We start from the raw sequence: 22955 nt of genomic DNA on the forward strand, positions 1-22955 counted from the left end.
ATCTGGAGGGTGTTTCCACAATGAGGGACTGCATAGCCATGGAGACTTTCAGAATTCATCTTCCAGGAGCTCCATATTAAGTTGCTGATGAAAGTAGTAAGTAGATCTCATCTAGGAAAGAGCACACCTGCACCCACAGAGCAGAAGCGCATGCTAAACCTCGCTGTAATCAGCTTTGTGGTGACTGTGGGATTCTGAAGAAGTGAGTGTGTGAAGAGTTCATTGAACTACTGATGAGCAGACCATTTGAGGAATGTTATTTTCTACTAATGGTTCTCAGCTCAGGGTGACTTTGCTCATCAAGGGGCATTTGGCAATATCTGAAAGGCATTTGATTGTCACAACTCCGGGGAAGAGCATCTTGTGGGTGAAGGCCTAGGTTACCGCTAAACATCCCACAATGCACAGAACAGCTCCCACAGCAATGAATTACCCGCCGACAAAATGCCCATAGCACCAAGATTGGGAAACCCTGCTTTATAGTTAGTTGTTCTACCTTGAGTAATTAAAAACCATGATTCATTGACAGCAATGCCTATTATGTGACATAACATCAAGGAAGAAAAAAAAAAATTCCAAAGTGTTGTCTGAGAGACTTCTCTCTCAACTGTGGGGACAGAGTGTGTAAGGAACATGGCTGTGCTTTGGTAAAGGATAGGCCGAGGTAGGATGTTTACATTCTGCATGACTCAGTGGGTCTAGAGCACAGGTGCATATCTCCACTTGTTGTCATAGCCATGCAGACATCACATAGAGAAGCTCATCACCACAGCGTAACATAGGGAAGGCCATCACTTGGCTCTAAGCCACTATTGTCTGCAAAAGGTATAACTGCCCTGTTGACACCGCAGGAGCTGTCACCTGGAGAAAGAGAGAGAAAGCCAGAGCTGCCCATCTTTGCAGATGAACTGGGGGAGCCAGGACACAGCTGGGCTCGCTTCTGCCCAGAGAGAGAGAGTGTTAAGCTGCTGACCCTGAAGGCAACGGAGAGTTAGCCCAGCGGCTGTGTGTGGGGGCTGCCGAACTAAGCAGCCAAGCTAAAGGTGAAAAGTGAAGAGAGTTAGTGTAAGAAAGCTGTTGATGAGAGCTGCTGCTGAATAAAATCATTCACCTGCCTATGGCTCCCCAAGTGTTCTTTCTGCTCATCCACCCACTCCCTCCGGACCTCAGCACGACCTTTGGTGTAGTCATGAACCTGACACAGGGTTTGTCATACATGTGAGAACACAGATTTTGTTGTGAAGAAGCAAAACAGAATCTTCTCTGCTTTAACCATTCATTACTATGTTTTTTTTCAACAAGTATTTTTCTTTCCACTTATTACTAATTTTCCTAGATGTTTTTGATTGAAGTTAGGTGTAAGATCGTCAGAAGTGCTCTTTATATATTGGCCCAAAGGGATAGCACCCAGATTTTTGTGCACATGGAATTTTAGTAAAGTTACTTAAGATCTCTGTGAAGGAGTTAGCAGAAAAAGACTTTTTTTTTTTTTTTTTGAGACAGAGTTTCGCTCTCGTTACCCAGGCTGGAGTGCAATGGCGCGATCTCGGCTCACCGCAACCTCCGCCTCCTGGGTTCAGGCAATTCTCCTGCCTCAGCCTCCTGAGTAGCTGGGATTATAGGCATGCACCACCACACCCAGCTAATTTTTTGTATTTTTAGTAGAGACGGGGTTTCACCATGTTGACCAGGATGGTCTTGATTTCTTGACCTCGTGATCCACCAGCTTCAGCCTCCCAAAGTGCTGGGATTACAGGCTTGAGCCACCGCGCCCAGCCCAGAAAAAGACTTTTAAGATGATGAGTTCAATTCAAACATCACAGGTGAGAAAAATTGAGGCCCAGAGACAATCTCAGTAACAAGCTGAGGGAAGGTCTTTGGATTGCGTACTGACAGACATTCCCTCAAACAAACCCTTTTTGCGAAATGTTATCTTATGAATGCTCAACTTTATTATTTCATGGAGACCTTTCAATTTCAGAGAGTACCAGAAATGTCATGGTAGTTCAGTTGTGGCAGGCTTTGGTGATGTCACTGACCAATGCTGTATAGGCTAAATGGATTTTTAGGTTAGAAAAATAAAAAAAGATTTTATTCTAGCTGAAAAATACCTGCTCCAGGGAGCGGTTGAGGAGATTAGAAATAATATATGTAAAATGCTCAGCACTGTTCATTATATGGTGTTTAGTTAATAAATAATGGTGATTATTGTGGTGTTGGCTTTGGCAGTGTGGAATCTTTGAACTCCTTAGTGAATTATCAGTTGGAAATCTATATTATACATCACATCGAAGTTGTATATATCTGTTTCTAAAGAAGTATTCTCCTTATGTCTGTTTATTTTCAGAAATGCCTAAAACAACTTTTTGTAACCCAGAAGGTGGTTCAGCAGGCTAATGGGAAAATGCAGCTCTGTGAGCAATCCCAATGTGCTTGGAAAGGTACGGGCTCAAGACATTGTCCTTCTTTTCTACCCTCCTCTCTCCCTGCCTCCTTCATTTCTTCCTCATTTTAAAATATATTATTTTTAATATTGACTAGACTAAATCAACCTAATAGTAAAATTTGGATAATTCTCATAATCCTCTATTCTAACTACTCCCACCCTCCCAGTCCCATTCTCTAGGGGCGACTACCTTTAGCTCTTCCAGCTGTCCCGCTGGGGTATTTACATCTATTTTCCAAATAATATTGGTAAACTGCTATTTCTTGTGATTTTAGACTTGCTGGCAAGAAATAGCAGTTTACCTTTTTTTTTTTTTTTTTTTTTTTTTCTTTCATGTTGCTCAGGCTGCAGTACAATGGTGCGATCTTGGCTCATTGCAACCTTTTCCTCCTGGGTACAAAGATTGTCATGGCTCAGCTTGTCTTATTTATTTATTTACTTTTTTGAGTTAAATTCTTGCTCTGTCACCCAGGCTGGAGTGCAGTGGTGTGATCATGGCTCACAGCAACCTCCACCTCCTGGGTTCAAGCAATTCTCTGGTCTCAGCCTCCCAAGTAGCAGGAATTATAGGCCTGTGCCACCATGCCTGGCTAATTTCTGTACTTTGAGTAGAGACAGGGTTTCACCATGTTGCCCAAGCTGGTCTTGAACTCTGACCACAAGTGATCCACCTGACTTGGTCTCCCAAAGTGTTGGGATAACAGGTGTGAGTCACTGTTCCTGGTGTGTGCTAATTTTTTGTTAAAAATATTTTTGGAAATTTTCTTTTAAAAATTATGTTGACAATTCATAGATACATATTTTTAACTTCTAGATACAGGAGTGTCTAATCTTTTGGCTTCCGTGAGCCACATTGGAGGAAGAAGGACTGTCTTGGGCCACACATAGAATACACTAACAATAGCTGATCAGCTAAAAAAAAAAAAATCACGAAAAATCTCGTAACGTTTGAAGAAAGTTTATGGATTTTGTTGGGCTGCATTCAAAGCCCTCTTGGGCTACATGTGCCCCATGGGCTTCAGGTTGGACAAACTTCTGTCTAGAACTTTTTGCATGTTTATTCCTCAAGCATCTGTTTCCCAGCAGTAAAACAGGGGAAAAAACTTGAGTTATATGCATAAAAATAGGCACAAAATTTCAGGCCTTCTAAATGTTCTTTTGGGGGTTTGGGACTATATGGTGGGGATGAGGTCATGAGCCTTATCTTTTCCTTAGAATGACATTTTCTTAAAAGCAAAATAAAATATGTTGGGATGTGTCTTTCCTCAGCTCTCTCACCTTGTAAGCAACAAATTTTTGTTTCTGTAAGGTGCTAAATATTTGACTTAGAATAAAACATATATGTTCTATGAAGCCAGAGATAATGTACCTATATTATTCTGATATCCTAGGAGACTCTCTCTCTATATATGTATATACACATATATGTCGATATATGTATGTAGACATACATATATACGTATATACACACATATATAAGTATACACACATGCGTGCGTGCGCGCGCACACACACACACTTTATTTATTTTGTTTATTTTTTGAAATAGAGTCTCACTCTGTTACCCAGGCTGAAGTGCACTGGCGTGATCTCAGCTCACCACAACCTCCGCCTCCCAGTTTCAAGTGATTCTTCTGCCTCAGCCTTGTGAGTAGCTGGGATTACAGGTGCCCACCACCACATCCAGCTAATTTTTGTATTTTTAGTAGGGACAGGGTTTCATTATGTTGTCCAGGCTGGTCTCGAACTCATGACCTTGGGTGATCTACCTGCCTTGGCCTTCCAAAGTGCTGGGATTACAGGCGTGAGCCACTGCACCCAGCCCACACTTTATTTTTTAGAGTTGTTTTAGGTTCACAGCAAAATTAGGCAGAAGGTACAGAGTTCCCTTATATCCCCTGTGACCACACATGCACAGCCTCCTCCATTATCAACATCTCCCATCAGAGTGGTACATTTGTTACAATCAATGAACTTACATTGACACATCATTATCACTCAAAGTCCTTAGTTTACATTAGAGTTAATTCTTGATGTTATATATTCAATGGGTTTGACTAATGTATAATGACATGTATCACTATTATACAGAATAGTTTCATTTCCCTAAAAATCTTCACTGCTTTGTCTATTCATCTGTCTCTCCCCTTCCTATAGAAACATTTTTACTGTATCTATAGTTTTTCCTTTTACAGAATGTCGTATAGTTGGAATCATACAATATATATGTTTTTTTTCAGATTGTCTTCTTTCACTTAGTGATATACATTTAAGGTTTCTTTATGTCTTTTTTTTTTTTTTTTTTTTTTTTTTTTTTTTTTTTTTTTAAGAGACAGAGCCTCACTCTGTCATCCAGGCTGGGTGCAGTGGCGCAACTATGGTAGCATTGAGCTCAAGCAATCCTCCCACCCCCAAGCCTCCCAAGTAGCTGGGACTATAGGCATGTGCCAGCATGCCCAGCTAATTTCTGTATTTTTTTTTTTTTTTTTTTTTGAGACAGAGTCTCACTTTGTCACCTAGGCTGGTTTGCAGTGGCATGATCTCGGCTCACTGCAACCTCCACCTCCTGGGTTCCAACAATTCTCCTGCCTCAGCCTCCAGAGTAGCTGGGACTACAGGCGCCTGGACTACCACGCCCAGCTAATTTTTGTATTTTTTTTAGAAGAGATGTCACCATATTGGCCAGGCTGGTCTTGAACTCCTGACCTCTTGATCCGCCTGCCTCGGCCTCCCAAAGTGCTGGGATTACAGGCATGAGCCACTGCACCTGGCCAATTTCTGTATTTTTTGTAGAGACAGGATTTCACCATGTTGCCCACGTGGGTCTCGAAACTCCTGGGATCAAGTAGTCTGCCTGCCTCACCCTCCCAAAGTGCTGGGATTACATGTGTGAGCCACTGTGCCCAGCTCCAGGAGATTTTTGTTCATTCTTTGGATATTGATTTTTTTTAACCTTAGTGATACTTTATCAGCAAGCCTAAGTGTTATTGTAACCTTGTAGTTCTGCCCTCAACTGCAGGTTTTCATAGCTAACACAGAAGCAGGAATTTATGAGTAACAATTTGGTTTCTTGGTATGGCATTGTGACGCTCTCATGCTTTTATCAGAAGCCATCCGGTCAGACACTACAAGTCACCTGGGTGATCTTAGTTTCTTCTGATTTTATCATTCTCAGTTTGATCACAAGCTGAGTGGTTGGAGATGAAAAGACAGTGGCCTCTGGTTTGAATTTAGTATGGTCTTTTGATGAGAACTGAACAAAAGATAGACCTCAGATAGTCATGAGTAAAATTAACCAAAAGTAGTAACCCCAAATGCTCTGGTACTGAAATACTGAGAGAAAGAGCTAAAATCAATGAATCAATAAATATTTATTGATAAAGTCTCAGAGTAGGGCTTTGGTATATCAGGTAAATCTTGGTGTAATAGACATGTGGACAAGCAAAATTCAATTTGGTTTTAAAATACCAAATAACAGAATAAGTATTCAAAGCATGATGTAGTATCTCTGTGTACTCCCTACAAGATCTGTTATCTACATTAATGTCTGTATGCATGTGCTTTTTATTAGAAAGTGCCATTGGAAGAAATTTTAATATTCTTGTTTAAATTAACACTGAAGTGCTCTTCATTTCCTTCCTTCCCTGGCTCTTTGTCCTGTAGTTTCATCATGATGACTACTTATTTTCCACTTAATTAACCTTTTCCACTGAATGATATTTCTTAATACCCATAAGAATAAATATTATGTTTGCAGGATCATAGAGCTATGTATAAGTGTTTGTTTCTTGTAGGCTGCAAAGATGGAGTCAGAGGTGAATCCTTTCATCTTAAAAGGTCCAGTGATATAAACTATTCCATACTCCAACCAGAGGTGAAGATTCATCTTACTGGTCTCCGAAATGACTACTGTAAGTTATCATTTAGATTGGGAATTGAAAAGTCGAAATGACAAAAATGCATCCTGTGCTCTGGCATAAACTTGAAATTTAATTAAACCAGATGGTCTTTATGCCTTATACCCAAATAGTGTAACATCCAGCTATGGCTAATATACTAGACTTTTCCTAGTGCAACTTTCATATTCAGGAGTGGGTATTGTTAATGTTGGCATGGTGTGGGAAATATGCATTTTATGTTACTGTATTAGAAAGACCTGTACTTATGATCTATTCTTACGTATGTATTTTAAATATGGGTAAATTGAATTAGTCAAACAACTGCATTGGGTCTGCTTGTTATGTGCCTAGTTGGTAACCTAGTTTGGAGGACAGGACTAACTGACATGGAACTGATACCAGTATGTCAATGTAGATTATAAATAATAAATTATGGGATATAAGGAGCTATGAAGACTAGAAGGAGCTCAGTGAGCCTTGGTGTTGCTCAGAAAGACTTTGTGGAGTTATTTATACTTAAGCTGGGTCTTGAAAGGTTGTTAGACTTGGAAGGGTATAGAAGAGGACCATTTTTGGTATTGTTAACAGCATGATGAAAGTAGGATGTTGGTAATCAATGATATTTAATGGCAATGAAGAAGACACATTGGGGACTGGTGGATAAGTAGGTGGGTACAGGTTGTGGAGAAAAAATTCAAATTTAGAAATTTAGATTTGTTTTGGGAGTTGTTGACTAAGAGAAACATCAAAGGAAAATTCATGGCAGAGTATGCAGAATGTGCTTAGTAGGAAAGAGCTGCCAAAGAGTAAAGGCTTATTTTTCTTCCATGTAGAAAAGAAATGGGATAAGAAATGAATTTATGATTATTCAAGGTTTTTGAAGCAGGAGAAGGGTGGTGTCACTGAGAAGACAGATTGGCAAAGGAGGTGATTTGGAGAGGAAAGACTATGTTGAATATTACATTAAAGGAGACAATAAGACATAGAAGAAGCTTGGCAGATTATTTGAAATGAATGCTGGTAGTTGAAAAGAGGTTGGACTAGTGTGTAAGTCAGTTGATTATGATTGAAGCCAGGAGCCAGTGTGAGCTCCCTAGGTGAGGGAGAGAGGAGCAGAGGGAAGGGGCCTGGGCTCTGTGGAATATCTATAAAGAGGCATGATCTGGAAAAGGCAAAATCCCTAAAACAAACAGTTCTCTATCTTCCTATTACTTCAGCTTATTCTCCAAGAGAATTTATTGTCATGACCAACTAAGGAGAAAGCATTTTAAACATATATTAAAAAACCATTACACTCATATTAAGAAGAAACCACTTTCGTTCCCATTTTTCCTTTAAGCCATAGCCTTCTTCTTTCTTTCTTCCTTCCTTCTTTCCTTCCTTCGTTCCTTCTTTCTTTTCTTTTCTTTTTTTTTGAAACAGGGTGTTGCTCTGTCATCCAGGCTGGAATGCAGTGGCTCACTGCAGCCTCTGCCTCCTGGGTTCAAGTGATTCTTGTGCTTCAGCCTCTCAAGTAGCTGGGCATGTAGCTAAAGGCGTGTGCCACCATGCCCCACTAATTTTTGTATTTTTAATAGAGATGGGGTTTCACCATGTTGGCCAGGCTGGTCTCGAGCTCCTGACCTCAAGTGATCCTTCTGTCTTGGCCTCCCAAACTGCTGGGATTACAGGCATGAACCACCACACCTGGCTGCACAGCCCTCTTTCTTTCCTCCCTTTGACAGTAAAACTTTCAAAATATCTTTATACTCATAATTTTCTATTTCTCTCCCCACATTGTCTCAAATCCACTTTAGTCAAGTTTTAAGTCTCATCATTCAATTGAAACTACTTTTCCAAACATTAACAAAGAACTCCTCATTGATAAATCCAACAGTTACTTCTTAGATCTCATACTGAACCCTATCAACTGTATTTGAGACAGCTGATCAATCCCTCATTCTTGATATCCCAATCTTTTGGGAATTGTCCAAGAGTGTCTTTTTGTTCACTCTTTCTCATCCTTTTTTGCTGATTTGTGTTTCTCTTTCATTTCCCTGACCTCTAAATGTTGGAGTACCCAAGGCTTATTCCTTGGACATCTTTTCTTTTCTTTTTTTTTTTTTTTTTTACTTCTGTTCTATTTTAATTGATCTCTTAGTTTTTTGGCTATATCTATTTGTATTATATTTTGTCGTCATTGCTCTAGGAATTACAATGTAGTTTAAACTTTCTCAGTCTACATAGAGTTACTATTGTACACTTCACACAATATATAAACATCTTGCAATCACATAGATCTCTCCAACTCCCCAACTGCTTTTTAGATTACTGTAGTTGTCATGTGTTTGTTTGTTTGTTACTGTTTTTTGAGGCAAGGTCTTCTTACTCTTACACTCAGCCTGGAGTGCACTGGTTCAGACTGAAGGCTCCAGAGGCTTACTGCAGCCTCTACCTCTTGGGCTCAAGTGATCCTTCTGCCTTAGCCTCCCAAGTAGCTGGGACCACAGGCACATACCATCATGCCCAGGTAATTTTTTGGTTTTTCTGTAGACATGGGGTCTTAGTTTGTTGCCTAGGCTGGTCTTGAACTCCTTGGGTTCAAGTGATCCTCCCACCTTGGACTCCCAAAGTACTGGGATTACAGGTGTGAGCCACTGCATCTGGCCGTCATGCATTTTATATTTACATATACTGAAAACTGTCCAATTGTAAATGTTTTAAAAATTAAAAAGTATTTACATAGCTTAAGATGGAAAAATGGCTCCTTATATTTACCCAAATATTTACCAATTTCAATGTTCTCCTTCATTTCTGAAGATCCAAGTTTCTTTCATGTAATGTCCCTCTAGCCTAAAGAGCTTCCTTTAGCATTTCTTGCAGATCAGGTCTGTTGGCACAGACTTCTTTTAGATTTTCCATCTTCCAGTTTATGAGATTTTTACTGAATGTTAAATTCCGGGTTGAAAGATCCGCCACTACCCTCTAACCCCAGCATTTAAAAGATGTTGTTCCATTGACTCTGGCCTCCATGGTGTCTGTGAGAACCCCATGGTCATCTGAAATCTTGTTATCCTGCTTCTAAGACCTGATTCTACTTATACGTGTTAGATTTTTGCATATTATTCCACAAGTCCCTGAGACTTCATTCTTTAACATTTTTTCTCCATATTCTTAAGATAGATTAATATTTAAAATCTATATTCAGGTTTATTCTTTTCTCTGTCACTGCTATCCTGCCATTGAACTTACCCAAGGAATTTTTCAGATGTATTTTTCAATTTTAAAGTTTATGTTTTGTGGTTTTTGTATATTTGATTTCCATTTTATAGTTTTGTTTTATGGTTTCTATTTACTTAGAAAATACTTTTGATTTTTCTATTTATCTGCTAAAGCTTCATATGAATTTTCATTCACTTCATGTGTGTTTTTCTTCACTTTGTGGAGAATATATTGGCTGCTGTAAAGTCTTCGTGTCATAATTTCTGTAACTAGGTCACCTTGGAGTTTTCATCTATTGATTATGTTTTACCTTTATATTTAGCCAGTAATTTTGAATTGTGCCTGGATATTGTAGATGTTATGTTATAGTCACTGGGTCCTGAGGAGAATATTGTTTATGTTCTAGTTAGGTTCACATTTTAAGTTTTGTTTTGCCATTTGGGGGTGGTGTTTCAAATCTTAGATCACTTTCTTAAACATTGACTATGCTGGTTTGGATCTGTATCTCATATATGTGGATCAGAGTCTAGGCTGAGACTTGTATGGATGTTTCGAATCTCAGTTCATTTCTTAAAGCCTTTGCTAAGCTAATTTGAGTCTCTTTTGCATGTAAATGATTTAGGTGTAAGGCTGAGATGTGTGTGAATTAATATGCTCACAATCTGAGGATCTCTTTCTTTTGGCTTTCTTGTGTCTAGGACTTTCCCCTCATACTGACATCAGTTCTGTGCCTCAGCCTCCTTTCCATGGTTTCTCTGATCAGAAAGATGGTGGCTTTTCCGTCAGAGTCCTAGCTGGAGGGGCTGCTCCATGTCTGGGGCCTGTCCTTAGGGCAAAGGTGTGAAAGAAGAAAAGTGGGAAACTCACCTCTGGCAGGTTGCTTCTTGACTCCCTTACTTAGTTTACTGCTTTTTCTTACTTTCCAGGGTCTTCAGATGCTTGTTTTTTATATTTCAATCAGAGTTTATATTTATCAGGGGGACAGAATGTATTGTAGGGCTTTAAACTACTGTAGTGGAACTGGTGTGCTATATAGTTTTATACTGATACGTGTCAGTCAGGAGTTTCTGATGGATAAGAAATAAGATAGGGTATATATTAATAAGTGGTCATACAAACATGTTTTCTCTTAGCTGTCAAAGGGTTCTCATTAGTATCAGCTCTAGAATACTGTTGAGCATGTCTAGGTATCATACATGCACCACCACCGCTTCTAGCTGGGTGGTGTTTTTGGTTAGAAATGATAGTGGCATCTCCCATATAGACATCCCAGGTCCAAGGGTGTCTCCATGAGAATTATATGCTTTTAATTTTTAGTGATCTGTTAAATGAAGTCTACATGTACTAATAATGGTAGATGAATCTGCCAAGTTCTTTAAATGCCTCTAAGTAAGTATGTTTCAGTGTAAATAATAAGCATTATTGCTTGTTAGACTGTGAGTGTTGACACCAGATTCTATTCCAGTTTCATTTTTGAACTTTTAAGGATTTCCTTGGTTCCATGTTTCTGTTTTCCAACTATCATGGGGATAGTATTAGTCTTTTCCCCCTACCTATAAGTTGTTTATTTGAACATATTTTCATTTGGCTGTATAATTATCCTAACTTGAAATGTGTTTCTTATAGATCTGAATATCCTAGACTGGAATTATCAGAATCTTGTTGCCATAGCCCTGGGATCTGCTGTATACATCTGGAATGGGAAGAACCACAATGGGATTGAAAACATAGACTTAAGTCTCACTTGTAACTATATCTCTTCCGTGTCCTGGATAAAAGAGGGAACTTGCCTGGCGGTTGGCACCAGTGAAGGAGAAGTGCAAGTACTGGCCAGTTTTTTTTTTCTCTCATCATGTTATCTGTGTATTACTAGATTATAACTGACTTTTAACACCAATTTAATGTAAAATAGAGAAACTAAGTGTGGCATTGAGCAATAGGGAGTAAGAAGAGATGACATTCTGCTTTTTTTTTTTTTTTTTTTTTTTTTTTCCTGAATGGTTTTTAAGGAAGACTTAAGGATACTCTGGTTAGTTTCCACCACAATCTTTCTGTCATATTTCCCTCTTTTAAAAATATATTTTCTCTGAAACTAAAGTTGAGCTTGTAGAATCTCCAGTTTTGGAGCTTTGGAGAGAGGAAGATACTTTCAGTTTCCCTTTTCACCCGAAGCTATGATCTGGAGTACAGTTATATAAAATGAGTGATTTTTTTTTCTGATAGACTCTTTGAGATGAGCATTTACCAAGTTTCCATTGATCTATCTAATTTCTCATGTATTATTATTATTACCAGTAGAATAAACAATATCACTCATGTGCTAGATGATTTAGGAGGGCCATAGATGGCTCTCACTGCTTTCTCATCTCCGCAATGACGATGAATCCTGTGAAGTCTCTGTCATGATTTCTTCTTACACCAAAGTCGTAATTCCCCATGTAGATCAGAATATTATCTGTAGCTGGCAGGAAAGGAGTCTCTTAGCAGTAAGTGGACTTTCTGATTCTAGGAAGTGTCCAGGCACCCACATTTTATTAATACATTTATTGGTAACTGTAGATAGATTTCCAGATTTGGAATTCTCACAATTTAGAAGGTGCTAGAAATGTGGTAATTGGCTGCACATTGAATTCACCTGGGGAGCTTTAAAATAACTGCCATATCCCCAGTCTCTACTCCACCAAGTAAATCAGCATTCGTAATGTGTTACAGACTCCCCGGCTGATCCTAATACACAGTCAATTGAGAACTGTTGGCTAGAGGTGCTGGGTTTATCACTTAGTACAAAAACTAACAGTATCAACAGGGATTGGCTCTCAGGCTTTTGAGAAGACAGAGGGCTGTGAAAACGCCAGTGCTACATAACTCCTTGTCCATTTTTTCAGTTATGGGATGTGGTAACTAAAAAGCGGCTGAGAAATGTGCTTGGTCATTTGTCAGTAGTTGGGACTCTGAGCTGGAATCACTTTATCCTTAGCAGGTAAGAAGTATCTTGTTGGAGACAAAATAGGCCATTAAACTTAGTATCAGTCATGATCCCACCATTTCAGGCATTCAGATCTGTTGGTGATGTGTCTCAGTGGCCACATGTACCATGTGTACCTTCTGCATGGGATTCACTAAATTGTTTAGATAAAATGTAAAATTCCTTTCAAGCAAAACGTTTCTTTGCACCAAGTAATATGTACTAAAGGGATATTTTTCTGAAATCAAGTATTTCTTGCTATCAGTATCTATACTATGGAATACGTTAAGTTCTCTGGGGCATGTTTCCAATACACAGACCCACAGAAATTAGAGTGGAAGGAACCTCATAGATCATCCTGTTCAGTAGTTCTCAAACTTGAACATGCATGAGAATCACCTGGAGGGCTCCTTAAAATGCAGACTGCTGGCTTCACTTGAGGGACTTCAGATTCATTAGGTCTCGAGGGGCTGATAATTTGCATTTTTTTATTTCTGAAGTGTTGCTGATGATGCATCACTTTGAGAACTAATAATTTATTTTAACTGCTTCTTTTTAACCAGAAAAATGGACTTGTTCCTATGAGCCTACATATTGGTCTAAGTATATATTGCTTTTAATTATAGCCATTCATTTTCGTATTGTAGTTCTTAAGGTAGACTTAAGTTAGATAAATCCCAAAGAATTTTACAATGTATTTAAGTAATCTGATGTAAATCTGAGATTTGAATACCTTGCAATTTTGGCCAGAGTTAAAACAACTTAGTTGTTGCAGCTAATTAGGTACTCAAGTTCCTTTTCCAATCTGCATTGTTAAAGTTTAGTTTTATTATCCACGAGGACAATGAAGAGATCCTTTCTTATAATAATAGCAGCTAACATTTTCAAACTACTCTGTGCCAGGAACTGTGCTATACTTTTTATGTGTGTAATTTCATTTTAATCACTGCAGTAATGTGATAAGGTGATCTCTTATCCTCAATTTTGTTTTCTCAAATGAGTAAACAGAGACACTAGTCTTAAGTCACATGGTTAGTAAGGGACAGAGTTGGGATAACCCAGCTAGTCTGGCTCGAGTCCATATTGTTAATCAGAATGCTGTTCAGCATTGAGCCTGCATAGTTTTAAACAGTGTGGCACTGGACTTTGAGAACTTTCTAATATAATTGTGGAACATCATTTACTTACTCCTTAGAGAAAATTAAAATAGTCCAGAAAGAGTTCATTATCTTTGAAAAAGCGATGTGATCTTTAGTTGTTTAGATTCAAATTCAGTGAGCGTTGATAGAGACATTATCCAATGATTAGGAATCATATTGCAGTTTGCTGTGACATTCTATTTTTTTTTTTTGAGATGGAGTCTTGCTCTGTCACTAGGCTGGAGTGCAGTGGTGTGATCTCGGCTCACTGCAACCTCTGCCTTCTAGGTTCAAGCGATTCCCCTGCCTCAGCCTCCTGAGTACCTGGGATTACAGGCGCGCGTCACCACGCTCAGCTAACTTTTTGTATTTTAGTAGAGATGAGGTTTCACCATGTTGGCCAGGTTAGTCTGTATCTCCTGATCTCATGGTCCTCCCACCTCAGCCTCCCACAGTGCTGGGATTACAGGCGTGAGTCACCGTGCATGGCCATTCAATTGGTTTTAAATGTCTTTCATGTATTAGTACCTCTAGCAATACCAAGAGTGGATCTATAGGTTAATAGGAATCTACCTATTAGAAATTTATTTCCTTTTCTATGTCTAACATTTTACTATAAATATATACTGAAACAATTTCATCAAGATAATCTGAAATATTCAAAGTTGCAGAAAAGTATTATTAATATTTCCTAGGTCCAGTATGTAAACTACCACTTGGTAAAATCTGGTAATCTCAGCTTATTTTTCCATGGCTGACTAAATCAGATTAAAGTAATTAGACACATCTACCAAAGGATACTTTTAAATTCCAGACTTCAAATTCTGCCAGCCAAATTGATTTCACTTGTGAAAAGAATCCTCTAGGCAGAACACGCCATCCTTATTAACCCAAGGAATCTCCACCTGTGTTTTGAATCTGTCCTAGGGGTCCTTCAGAAGTTTTACTTTGAACTGTGCTTTTCTCCATATTTTCAAATGTTTATGTAGCAACAGGGCCTAATTTTTTTGTTACGTAAACTTGCAGTGGGTCAAGACTGGGGCATGTCTATCATCATGATATTCGGGTGGCCCAGCATCATGTTGGAACACTTCGCCACAAGCAAGCTGTGTGTGCTCTGAAGTGGTCACCGGATGGCAGGCTGCTTTCCAGTGGCTGCAGTGATGGACTGCTGACAATATGGCCCCATGATCCAGGTGCCAGTGCACATGGCGAACCGCTGAAAGTCATAACTCAATCTACAGCTGTCAAGGTAAGAAACCCAATAGCTTTCTAGGTTTCTTGTTACTCCGAGGCCACGGGTTATCCTTCACATATAAAAAGAAAATCATTAAGCCTATATTTTTGGGATTTTTTTTTCTTTAGAATTTGATTTGGAGTTTGTCATCACTCTCCTGAAAGGTAACTCTATTTATACTTCCCACTGGTCAGATATTTTGGTTGTAGGTGACTGAAACCAAAGTCAAACTTAAGCTTAAGCAAAAAAGTAAATCTATCTTTTTCATGTAACTGTGGAGTCCTGGGTACCTACAGCTGGTTTTAAATATCAGCTGGTTTTAAATATTAGCTGGATCTAAGGCTTTGACTAATGTCATTTGGGCCCATCTTTTTAGCTCTAGGCTCTGCCTACCTCTGGTTTCATTCTTCCTTCAGACTTCATTTTGTGGGCAAGATGGCTCTTGGCAGCTTCAGATTCAGATTCTTCCAGATGGGTGCTGGATAAGAAGCCATCTTTCCTTACAACTCTGGTGGAAATGCGCCAGGGAGGACTATATTCTGCCTTTGGTCACATTCTCATCTCTCAATTCATAATTGTTGCCAGAGAGATGGGCACAGTGATGGGCCTGTGTAATAAGCTCACACTTAAGAAAGGAGACCACTGTCAGAAGAAGGCAAGATGCTGTGGAGTTAGATCAATGCTTCACCATGTTCTGCATAACGTTTTCTTATTTCTCTGACTTTTAAATTCTTATTCCTAGTAAAAAAAATCCATACTTTCCTTCTTGAGGACTTGGTGTCACAGATGTATGTCTTGACCTCAACATAGTCCCGGAATATGTGTTACTCACAAAGCAAAGAAATGGTTCTACCTTATTAACAATAAGCACATTTATTACAAGAGTATTTAAAAGTTATTGCAGGGCTTCCTACTATAGGATGAAATATGTACTGACTGCTGCTACTACATTGTGCTGGCCCAATATTCCTGGCTTGTGGCTTTTCATGTGTACACGATATTGAGAATGATGATCAGTTCAAATTCCCACTATGCATGACTTGAAAAGAAGTAAGCAAAATGTATGTAAAATATTCTGTCTGAAAACAACACGCAGAACCAAAACAAAATAGTTGAAAACCCAAGCCAAGCAAGCAAGACAAGTTACCTTTTTAAATGCCTTGTAAAAAATCTGATGCATTGAACTACTAAGTAGGAGTCCTCTTCACTAAGAGAGAGTCTCTGGAAAGCAGAGCAAGCCATTTCCTGGCAGCCAGCACCTGGGGAATCACTGGAACAGTCACCAGTCATATCTCTTCACAGTCACCAGCTAACCAACTGGTGGAGTAGGAGTTGACTTTGTAGGTTGACATCTGCGTAATTCCCCTCATGATGTAGCTTCTAGTTTTGCCAGAATATTTAAAAGCTATTTGGAAGTGTAGGGTATTTAAGAAAATGATTATTAATAAACATAAAAATATTATTATCCATCATATGGTAAAACTGGAGTCCATGGGCTCAGGGGAATTTCTGAGCCTCTTGAAATTGCAAAATTTTGTGTTCTGTAAAATAGCCCTCTTCTCCAGCTTAATCAGAGGTGGTGAATGGTTATTTGAAAAAGAAAATTAAAACAAGTAACTTTTAAGGATGATATATATGATAGATATTTTATTGAATATTTATTGACTGAAAATATTACATTCACCAGATTTATTAAACTGTATGATTCAGCCAGGCACGGTGACTCACGCCTGTAATCCCAGCACTTTGGGAGGCTGAGGCAGGCGGATCATGAGGTCAGGAGATTGAGACTGTCCTGGTCAACATGGTAAAACCCCATCTCTACTAAAATACAAACAAAAAAAAAATTAGCTGGGCGTGATGGCATGTGCCTGTAGCCCCAGCCCCTCGGGAAGTTGAGGCAGTGGAATCGCTTGAACCCAGGAGGTGGAGGTTGTAGTGAGCTGAGATTGTACCACTGCACTCCAGCCTGGTGACAGAAAAAGACTCCATCTCACAAAAAACAAAAACAAAAGCAAACAACAACAACAACAAAACTGTACATTCATTCACCATATGAGACCAAGGCCTTTACTTTGAGTGTAGGTAGGCTGATGAGAATTCCTCATTGTCTTTCTTGTAGGAACCATAATCATGTTTCACTGTTCTAGGTTTCTGTTTATAGTTTCTGTCTGGTTATCTATTGCTGTTCAACAAATTACTCCAAAACTTAGTGGCTTAAAACAACAATGATTTCATTATCTTTTACGGTTTCTCTGGGTCAGGATTCTGCAAAAATATCATCTGAGCAGTTCTGGCTCAGGATCGCTTATGAGGTTGCAGTCAGACAGCAAAGGAAGCTAAAAGTGCTGGGGGCTGGACCAGTTGTTTACCAGCTGGCTGGGCATGCTCCTTCTTGTAATTCCAGAATGTCTTCCTGTTGTGTGGGCTGCTCTGGGCTTCCTCACAACTTGGTTGCCTCAAGCCAATTAGAGTTTGTGCTTTAGGGCAATAGGTCCAGTGCTTCAGAGAGCAGGTGAAAGCGGTAAGACTATTTATTAATACAACCCAATTTCACAAGTCATGCAGTGTCACTTTTGTCACATTTATTGGTTCCAGGTTAGTCACAAGTCTTCCTAAATTCAAAGATAGAGGAATGAGATTGTACCTAGCGATGGAGGGAATGGGCAAGGTTTAGAAGGATTTGTTGAATGAAAGATAGTGTTGTAGCTATCTTTGGAAAATATAATCTGCCACAGAATCTTTAAAGTAGAGTGAGGCCAGGTGCGGCGGCTCATGCCTGTAATCCCAGCACTTTGGGAGACTGAGGCAGGTGGATCACTTGAGTTTCAGAGAGGTCGAGGCTTCAGTGACCCCTTGTGGTAGGTAACATTGTACTTCAGCCTGGGCGGATGAGTGAGATTGTGTCTCAATAAACTAAAAAAAAAAAAAAAAAAAAAGCTTCCAAATTGTTTAACTTAGTTCATGGAAGTAACACACATCTTCAGTCCAAATAAAGTAGGTGATTTAATTAAGTATTTACATGTAATTAATGAAATCACAGTTATAATAACAAGTTCACTTGTCATAAACAGGTTTAGTAAAACATAGTGGGCTCTAAAAACCTTCAGCTTACTTAGTGGGAGCAGAAGTGTGGAGCATTCTAGAGAATAGAAGACCTGCATGCTATGGGTAGGAGTAATATGTTTTACAAAAGGAGTGGAGAACTGGTAAATTTTGCAAGTTGGTTAAATGAAGAATGAAACAACTATTATATATTCAGAAGTGTGCTTTTTAAAAATGGACTCAAACTTGTAAGGAAAGCATTAAGATGTAAGTGCTTAATGGCAAAAAAATTTACATGGTAGGAAGTGCTAGAGGAGCATAAATACACAGAAAAAGGTTTGTTCTTGCTAATAAGAAAACAAATTACCCTTATAATCTGTTTCATAATGACAGTTTCGCTAGATGTAGAATAACATTTTTAACTTCACGTAACCTTTAGCCAGGGTGAAATTAGTATACTCATTGGATGCTGGTGCTGTAAAAAGCTATATAACTGTTTGGAAAACTTTATGTTGACTCTTCGCAACCTTGGAATTTACTTAAAACATTTGTCAGAAACAAAAGACATGTAGGATTTATTCATTACAGTGTACTTTATGAGAGCAAGCAACAAATAAGACACACACACTAAAACAAAAAATTCTACTGCTTTCTAAAAACCCAGCCCAACCCAATGCAAACCAAACCACAATACAACAAAAACCAACACAGGTCCAGCATTAGTGGAACAAAAATCAATCAGATACAACATGGTGGAATATTAGGGGATTGTTAAAAATATGATTGCGAAAAGTATATTAAAACGTGGAAAACTGTTAATATGATAGGTGAAAACAACAGAAAAATCAAATAGTATAAACAATACCTTTGCTACTTTGTAAGACACTTTTACAAGCAGAAGAGAAGATACAAAAATAAAGGTAGTTACCAAGATGATTGATAAGGATATACAGATACATATAACTGAAGTATTTGTTAAAATGTCCTTTAAAGTGATTGTTATTAGTAATTTTAATTATCAATATAAATGCATGATACTAAATCATAAATAGTTCATGCTGTTTTTTAGCATGAACTATAATTATAAATAAATAAAAGGCAATTTTATTTTCTGAACTGCCTTAAGATTTGAAATGCTCGAGACTTTTGAGTTGTGAGCAATCACATATAGTTCTCTCTTCTCTTACCTTGAATGTAAGGACACAGGTTGGACACAGGTAGACAAATTAGAGAAAGACTGCATTTCAGAGCCAATTTCTAAGGGCACACATGAACTACTCCAGCAGCAGATTTTTGCCCCATAGAATGTATTGCATATGGTTTTTCAACTGTTATTGCATAGTCTATGTTAAAAAATCTACGATTGTTATCATAACTTGAGTCCTGTTAGATATCTTCCTTCCAGAAGTGACTGCTAGTCCCCGAGAGTCATCTCCGGAGGGTGCAGTTTCTCCTGCCTTTAGATAGAAGGCCCAGGCGAGCTGTGACAGGTGCAGATCTGGGGGACTTGATGCTTACCTAAGTGTATCACATTCATGAGTGCACCTTCTTTGAAGCTGACCTGTCTGTGCTATTATGTGAAACTTTAAAGGCCATGGATTGGTGTCCCTGGCAGTCTGGGGTCCTTGCCATTGGAGGAGGAATGAAGGATGGACGCTTACACATCTTGGATATAAATACTGGGAAGAGCATCCAGACCCCAAGCACAAACTCACAGGTTAATGTCTCCTCTGGGCTTCATTTTCATTTTGATTTTCTGGAATCTTGTGAAAATAGTTTATGACAGAGCCTAGGCCCCTAACAACATCTTTTTCTCTGTTGAGGCCATAAGGAATTTGAGTTCTCAAGTTTCTTTTTCTTTTTTTTTTTGTAAAAACCTCTTCATTTGTGAGTTCAAAGTTAATTTAATTTGTGTGTGTATGTGTGCATTTTTCCCCACATTTCCTTTCTTTCTCATCACTGCTTTGACCATGAACTTTGAGAGTAGTCTGGCTCTTCCTGGCCAATGATAACAGTTCACTTAAATTCTTCAATTTATTGCACCTAAGCCTATTTGTATACTTGGTCCTTTGTTGCCTTGGGATAAACTTTCCTAGAACGGATGTAATTTCTGTAACACCTAACCCAGGTGTACTGGAGGTTGGGTCATGGTCAGTGCATACTGACTAATCAGTTTAAGTATATTCATAAGGAATCAGAAATTACAATAATTCTCTATTTTGATCATTATTACAGATTTGTTCCTTAATATGGCTACCTAAGACAAAGGAGATTACAACTGGCCAAGGTACTCCCAAGAATGATGTAACTGTATGGACCTGTCCCACTCTGTCCAGGTCAGGTGGGTTTTTTGGTAAGCAAATGGGTGAGTAAAATGCCACTATAGCAAAGTGAGCTGTTGGGGTAAAAAGCCCCGAATGAAAGATTTTTTTTCTTCTGGTTTTTCTAAGCACATATTTCATCAGAGGAAAAAGTCCTACACCTACCCAACCTCAGAGAACAGTAGTGTTTCTGAATTTAACTAAGATTGTTCATCACTCTAAGTCATAAGTATATGTTTAAATTAAGTCGTATGTATATGAATGATGCAGTGGTGATTTTGGGCAGTTTTTGAATTTGAGTTAGCATCACAAATTATCTTATTCTGAAGAAAAACCAGCGGTGCTAGAATGGGTGGAAGACAAGGCGATCTGAAAGGGCAAGATGTTATTATGAGTCAGGAGGCCACTAGTGACCATGAGGCTTCCTCTGTGAACATCTGCCCTTTCAAGGTAGACCACTATTTCTCTCAGCTTAGTTCTACAAACTTTTGCTGGGTACTTCTTGAGAGTACCTGTGACGAGGAGCAAGAACCAAGCCCTGTCCTCTGGGCCTTAAATCTTCTTTTATGCAATCTAGAATGTTAAAGGGGGCTCAAGGGTGAATAGAATCTCTCCTCTACCCAGCCCAGGGAAACAGGAAGACAAAACTCATGGTCGATGCAAGAATAGGGCACTGGCATCCAATCTTACGTAGAAATTTGATTATATATCCTGTCTTTTTCCTCTCTCCGCACAACCTGGCCTCCTGGTCAATCCCTGGGATTTACTTATTTATTATTTATTTATGAAGCATCTATTATGTGCCAGGTACTTTCTTGGGGTGCTGGGGATATACAGATGAATAAGAGAGACAATGTCCTTGCCCTCAGGGAGCCTACACTTTTTTGAGAGGAGACAAACAGAAAACACATATATGCAATGTTAGGTGGTGATAATATATGACTCTGGAGATTCTGAGAATGTTAATTGGCAACAGTGAAACAACCTTATCAGATAGACTTCCTGCCTCTGATGATGAGCCTGACTGGACCTCTGCTCAGCCTCAGAATGACCTTTGTATTCAGCTGTCACATTCTGTGGCCTGGTAAATCAGAATACAGGCAACTCTTAACAGAGCCATTTTGGTTCAGATACAAGTGTAGGAAGAGCATGAATCAATTCTCATATTTTTAATCAAAAGACATGCAATTCCCTGGACCTTTTCAGATTAGAGAAGTATTTTAAATCAAGCCTTAAAACCTGATTCTTTACAAAATTAATTCCAGCAGACAGGTAGGGCCTTCAGCTAGGTTGGGGCTTGTGATAGGATATTCAAATCAATTTGCTGATGCTTGGAATAAAGAAAGTTCTTATTTCCTTGTTTTTCTGGCTTTACGAGCTCTAAGTACTTTAGTTTTAACTCCATGTGATTTTTTTCATTAATATTAGACAGAATTTCGAAGAGTGCATTTAACCTTTTCTTTTAAAATATTTATAGTTGGAGATGAAGTTACCTTTGAGCTCTTAGACACTGACTTTCATCTCTAACTCAGTAGTTTCTTCTACATACAGTATTTCTCAGAAGTGTTTAACAGTTATACGAAACATGTATACAAAAAGCTGTCATACAAAAACATATCACGTGGTAAGTTTGGAAATTTGGAGTTAAACTAGAACCGTTTTTTTCTTTCTCTTTCTTTCTTCTTCTTCTTCTTCTTTTTTTTTTTTGAGACAAAGTCTCACTCTGTCGCCCAGGCTGAAGTTCAGTGGCACGATCTTGGCTCACTGCAACCTCTGCCTCCCAGGTTCAAGCACTTCTCCTGCCTCAGCCTCCCTAGGAGCTGGGACTACAGGCGCCAACCATGATGCCCAGCTAATTTTTGTGTATTTTTAGTAGAGACGTGGTTTCCGCATGTTGGCCAGGCTGGTCTTGAACTCCTGGCCTTAGGTGATCCACCCACCTCGGCCTCCCAAAGTGCTGGGATTATAGGCACAAGCCAATGGGCCCGGCCCGTGTTTTGTTTCTTAAGGACCTTCCAAAGGCTTAGATTAGTGTATTGTGCATCACCAAGAGAAGGTGATATAATTCATTTTTTCCCAAACACATTTGGGAAATCTGTTGTCAGGGGCATCTTGAAGTACTTGTTCCATGAACACACTCAGGGAGCCCTGCTGTGTCCCCACCATTGTTTAGATATTTAATTGTTATGGCTTTTGTTGTGAGAATATCTTTCCATTGCGGGTCAAGAACAGTGCTCTCAACATAAACCTGGTGATTGAGATCTGGATTAGGGTCTTCAAACTGGGAGTCATGACCATTAGAATTTGAATGTAGTGCGTCAAAATCAGCAATAAAAAATGAACTAGAATAGTATAGGATGGGAAAATGGAAAACTGGGTAGTATTTTGCGAAACTTCTGTTGTAGTTATGTAGTACCTATATGTGCCTATGTATGGGGTTGCTACATAAAGTGTAGTTTTGGCTATGGGTTGTGGTCACAAAGTTTGGAACAAAACTATTCTAGATTCTGGTCACACCTTTACTAAGCCTCACCCTGTTAACCATAGTCATGATTTTTTTTGGAGGGGGGAAAATTTTAGTTAAAGAGGCCTCACCCACCTGACCACAGAAGAAAGATAACCTATAATTATTCCTACCTACAAAAGAGTTGTAATTTTTAAGCTTTAAAATAGGAGGAGGTAATTTTTTAGCTTGCAGGGTG

At 38.9% G+C, this 22955-nt stretch overlaps 1 protein-coding gene across 1 annotated transcript in view; it reads left to right on the top strand.

Annotated features, from left to right (window-relative positions):
• The window catches only part of CDC20B (cell division cycle 20B), a 57366-nt gene that overhangs the window by 31465 nt on the left and 2946 nt on the right, over positions 1-22955 (top strand). Inside the window, exons 5-11 of the mRNA XM_010336611.2 lie at positions 2348-2441; positions 6241-6357; positions 11173-11369; positions 12432-12526; positions 14677-14902; positions 19524-19649; positions 20168-20285. Of these exons, the coding sequence (XP_010334913.2) occupies positions 2348-2441; positions 6241-6357; positions 11173-11369; positions 12432-12526; positions 14677-14902; positions 19524-19649; positions 20168-20285 (973 nt within the window). The remainder of the gene's footprint in view (positions 1-2347; positions 2442-6240; positions 6358-11172; positions 11370-12431; positions 12527-14676; positions 14903-19523; positions 19650-20167; positions 20286-22955) is intronic.

Source organism: Saimiri boliviensis, chromosome 1 (genome assembly GCF_048565385.1).
Source record: "Saimiri boliviensis isolate mSaiBol1 chromosome 1, mSaiBol1.pri, whole genome shotgun sequence".
In the NCBI taxonomy this organism is placed as follows: Eukaryota; Metazoa; Chordata; class Mammalia; order Primates; family Cebidae; genus Saimiri; species Saimiri boliviensis.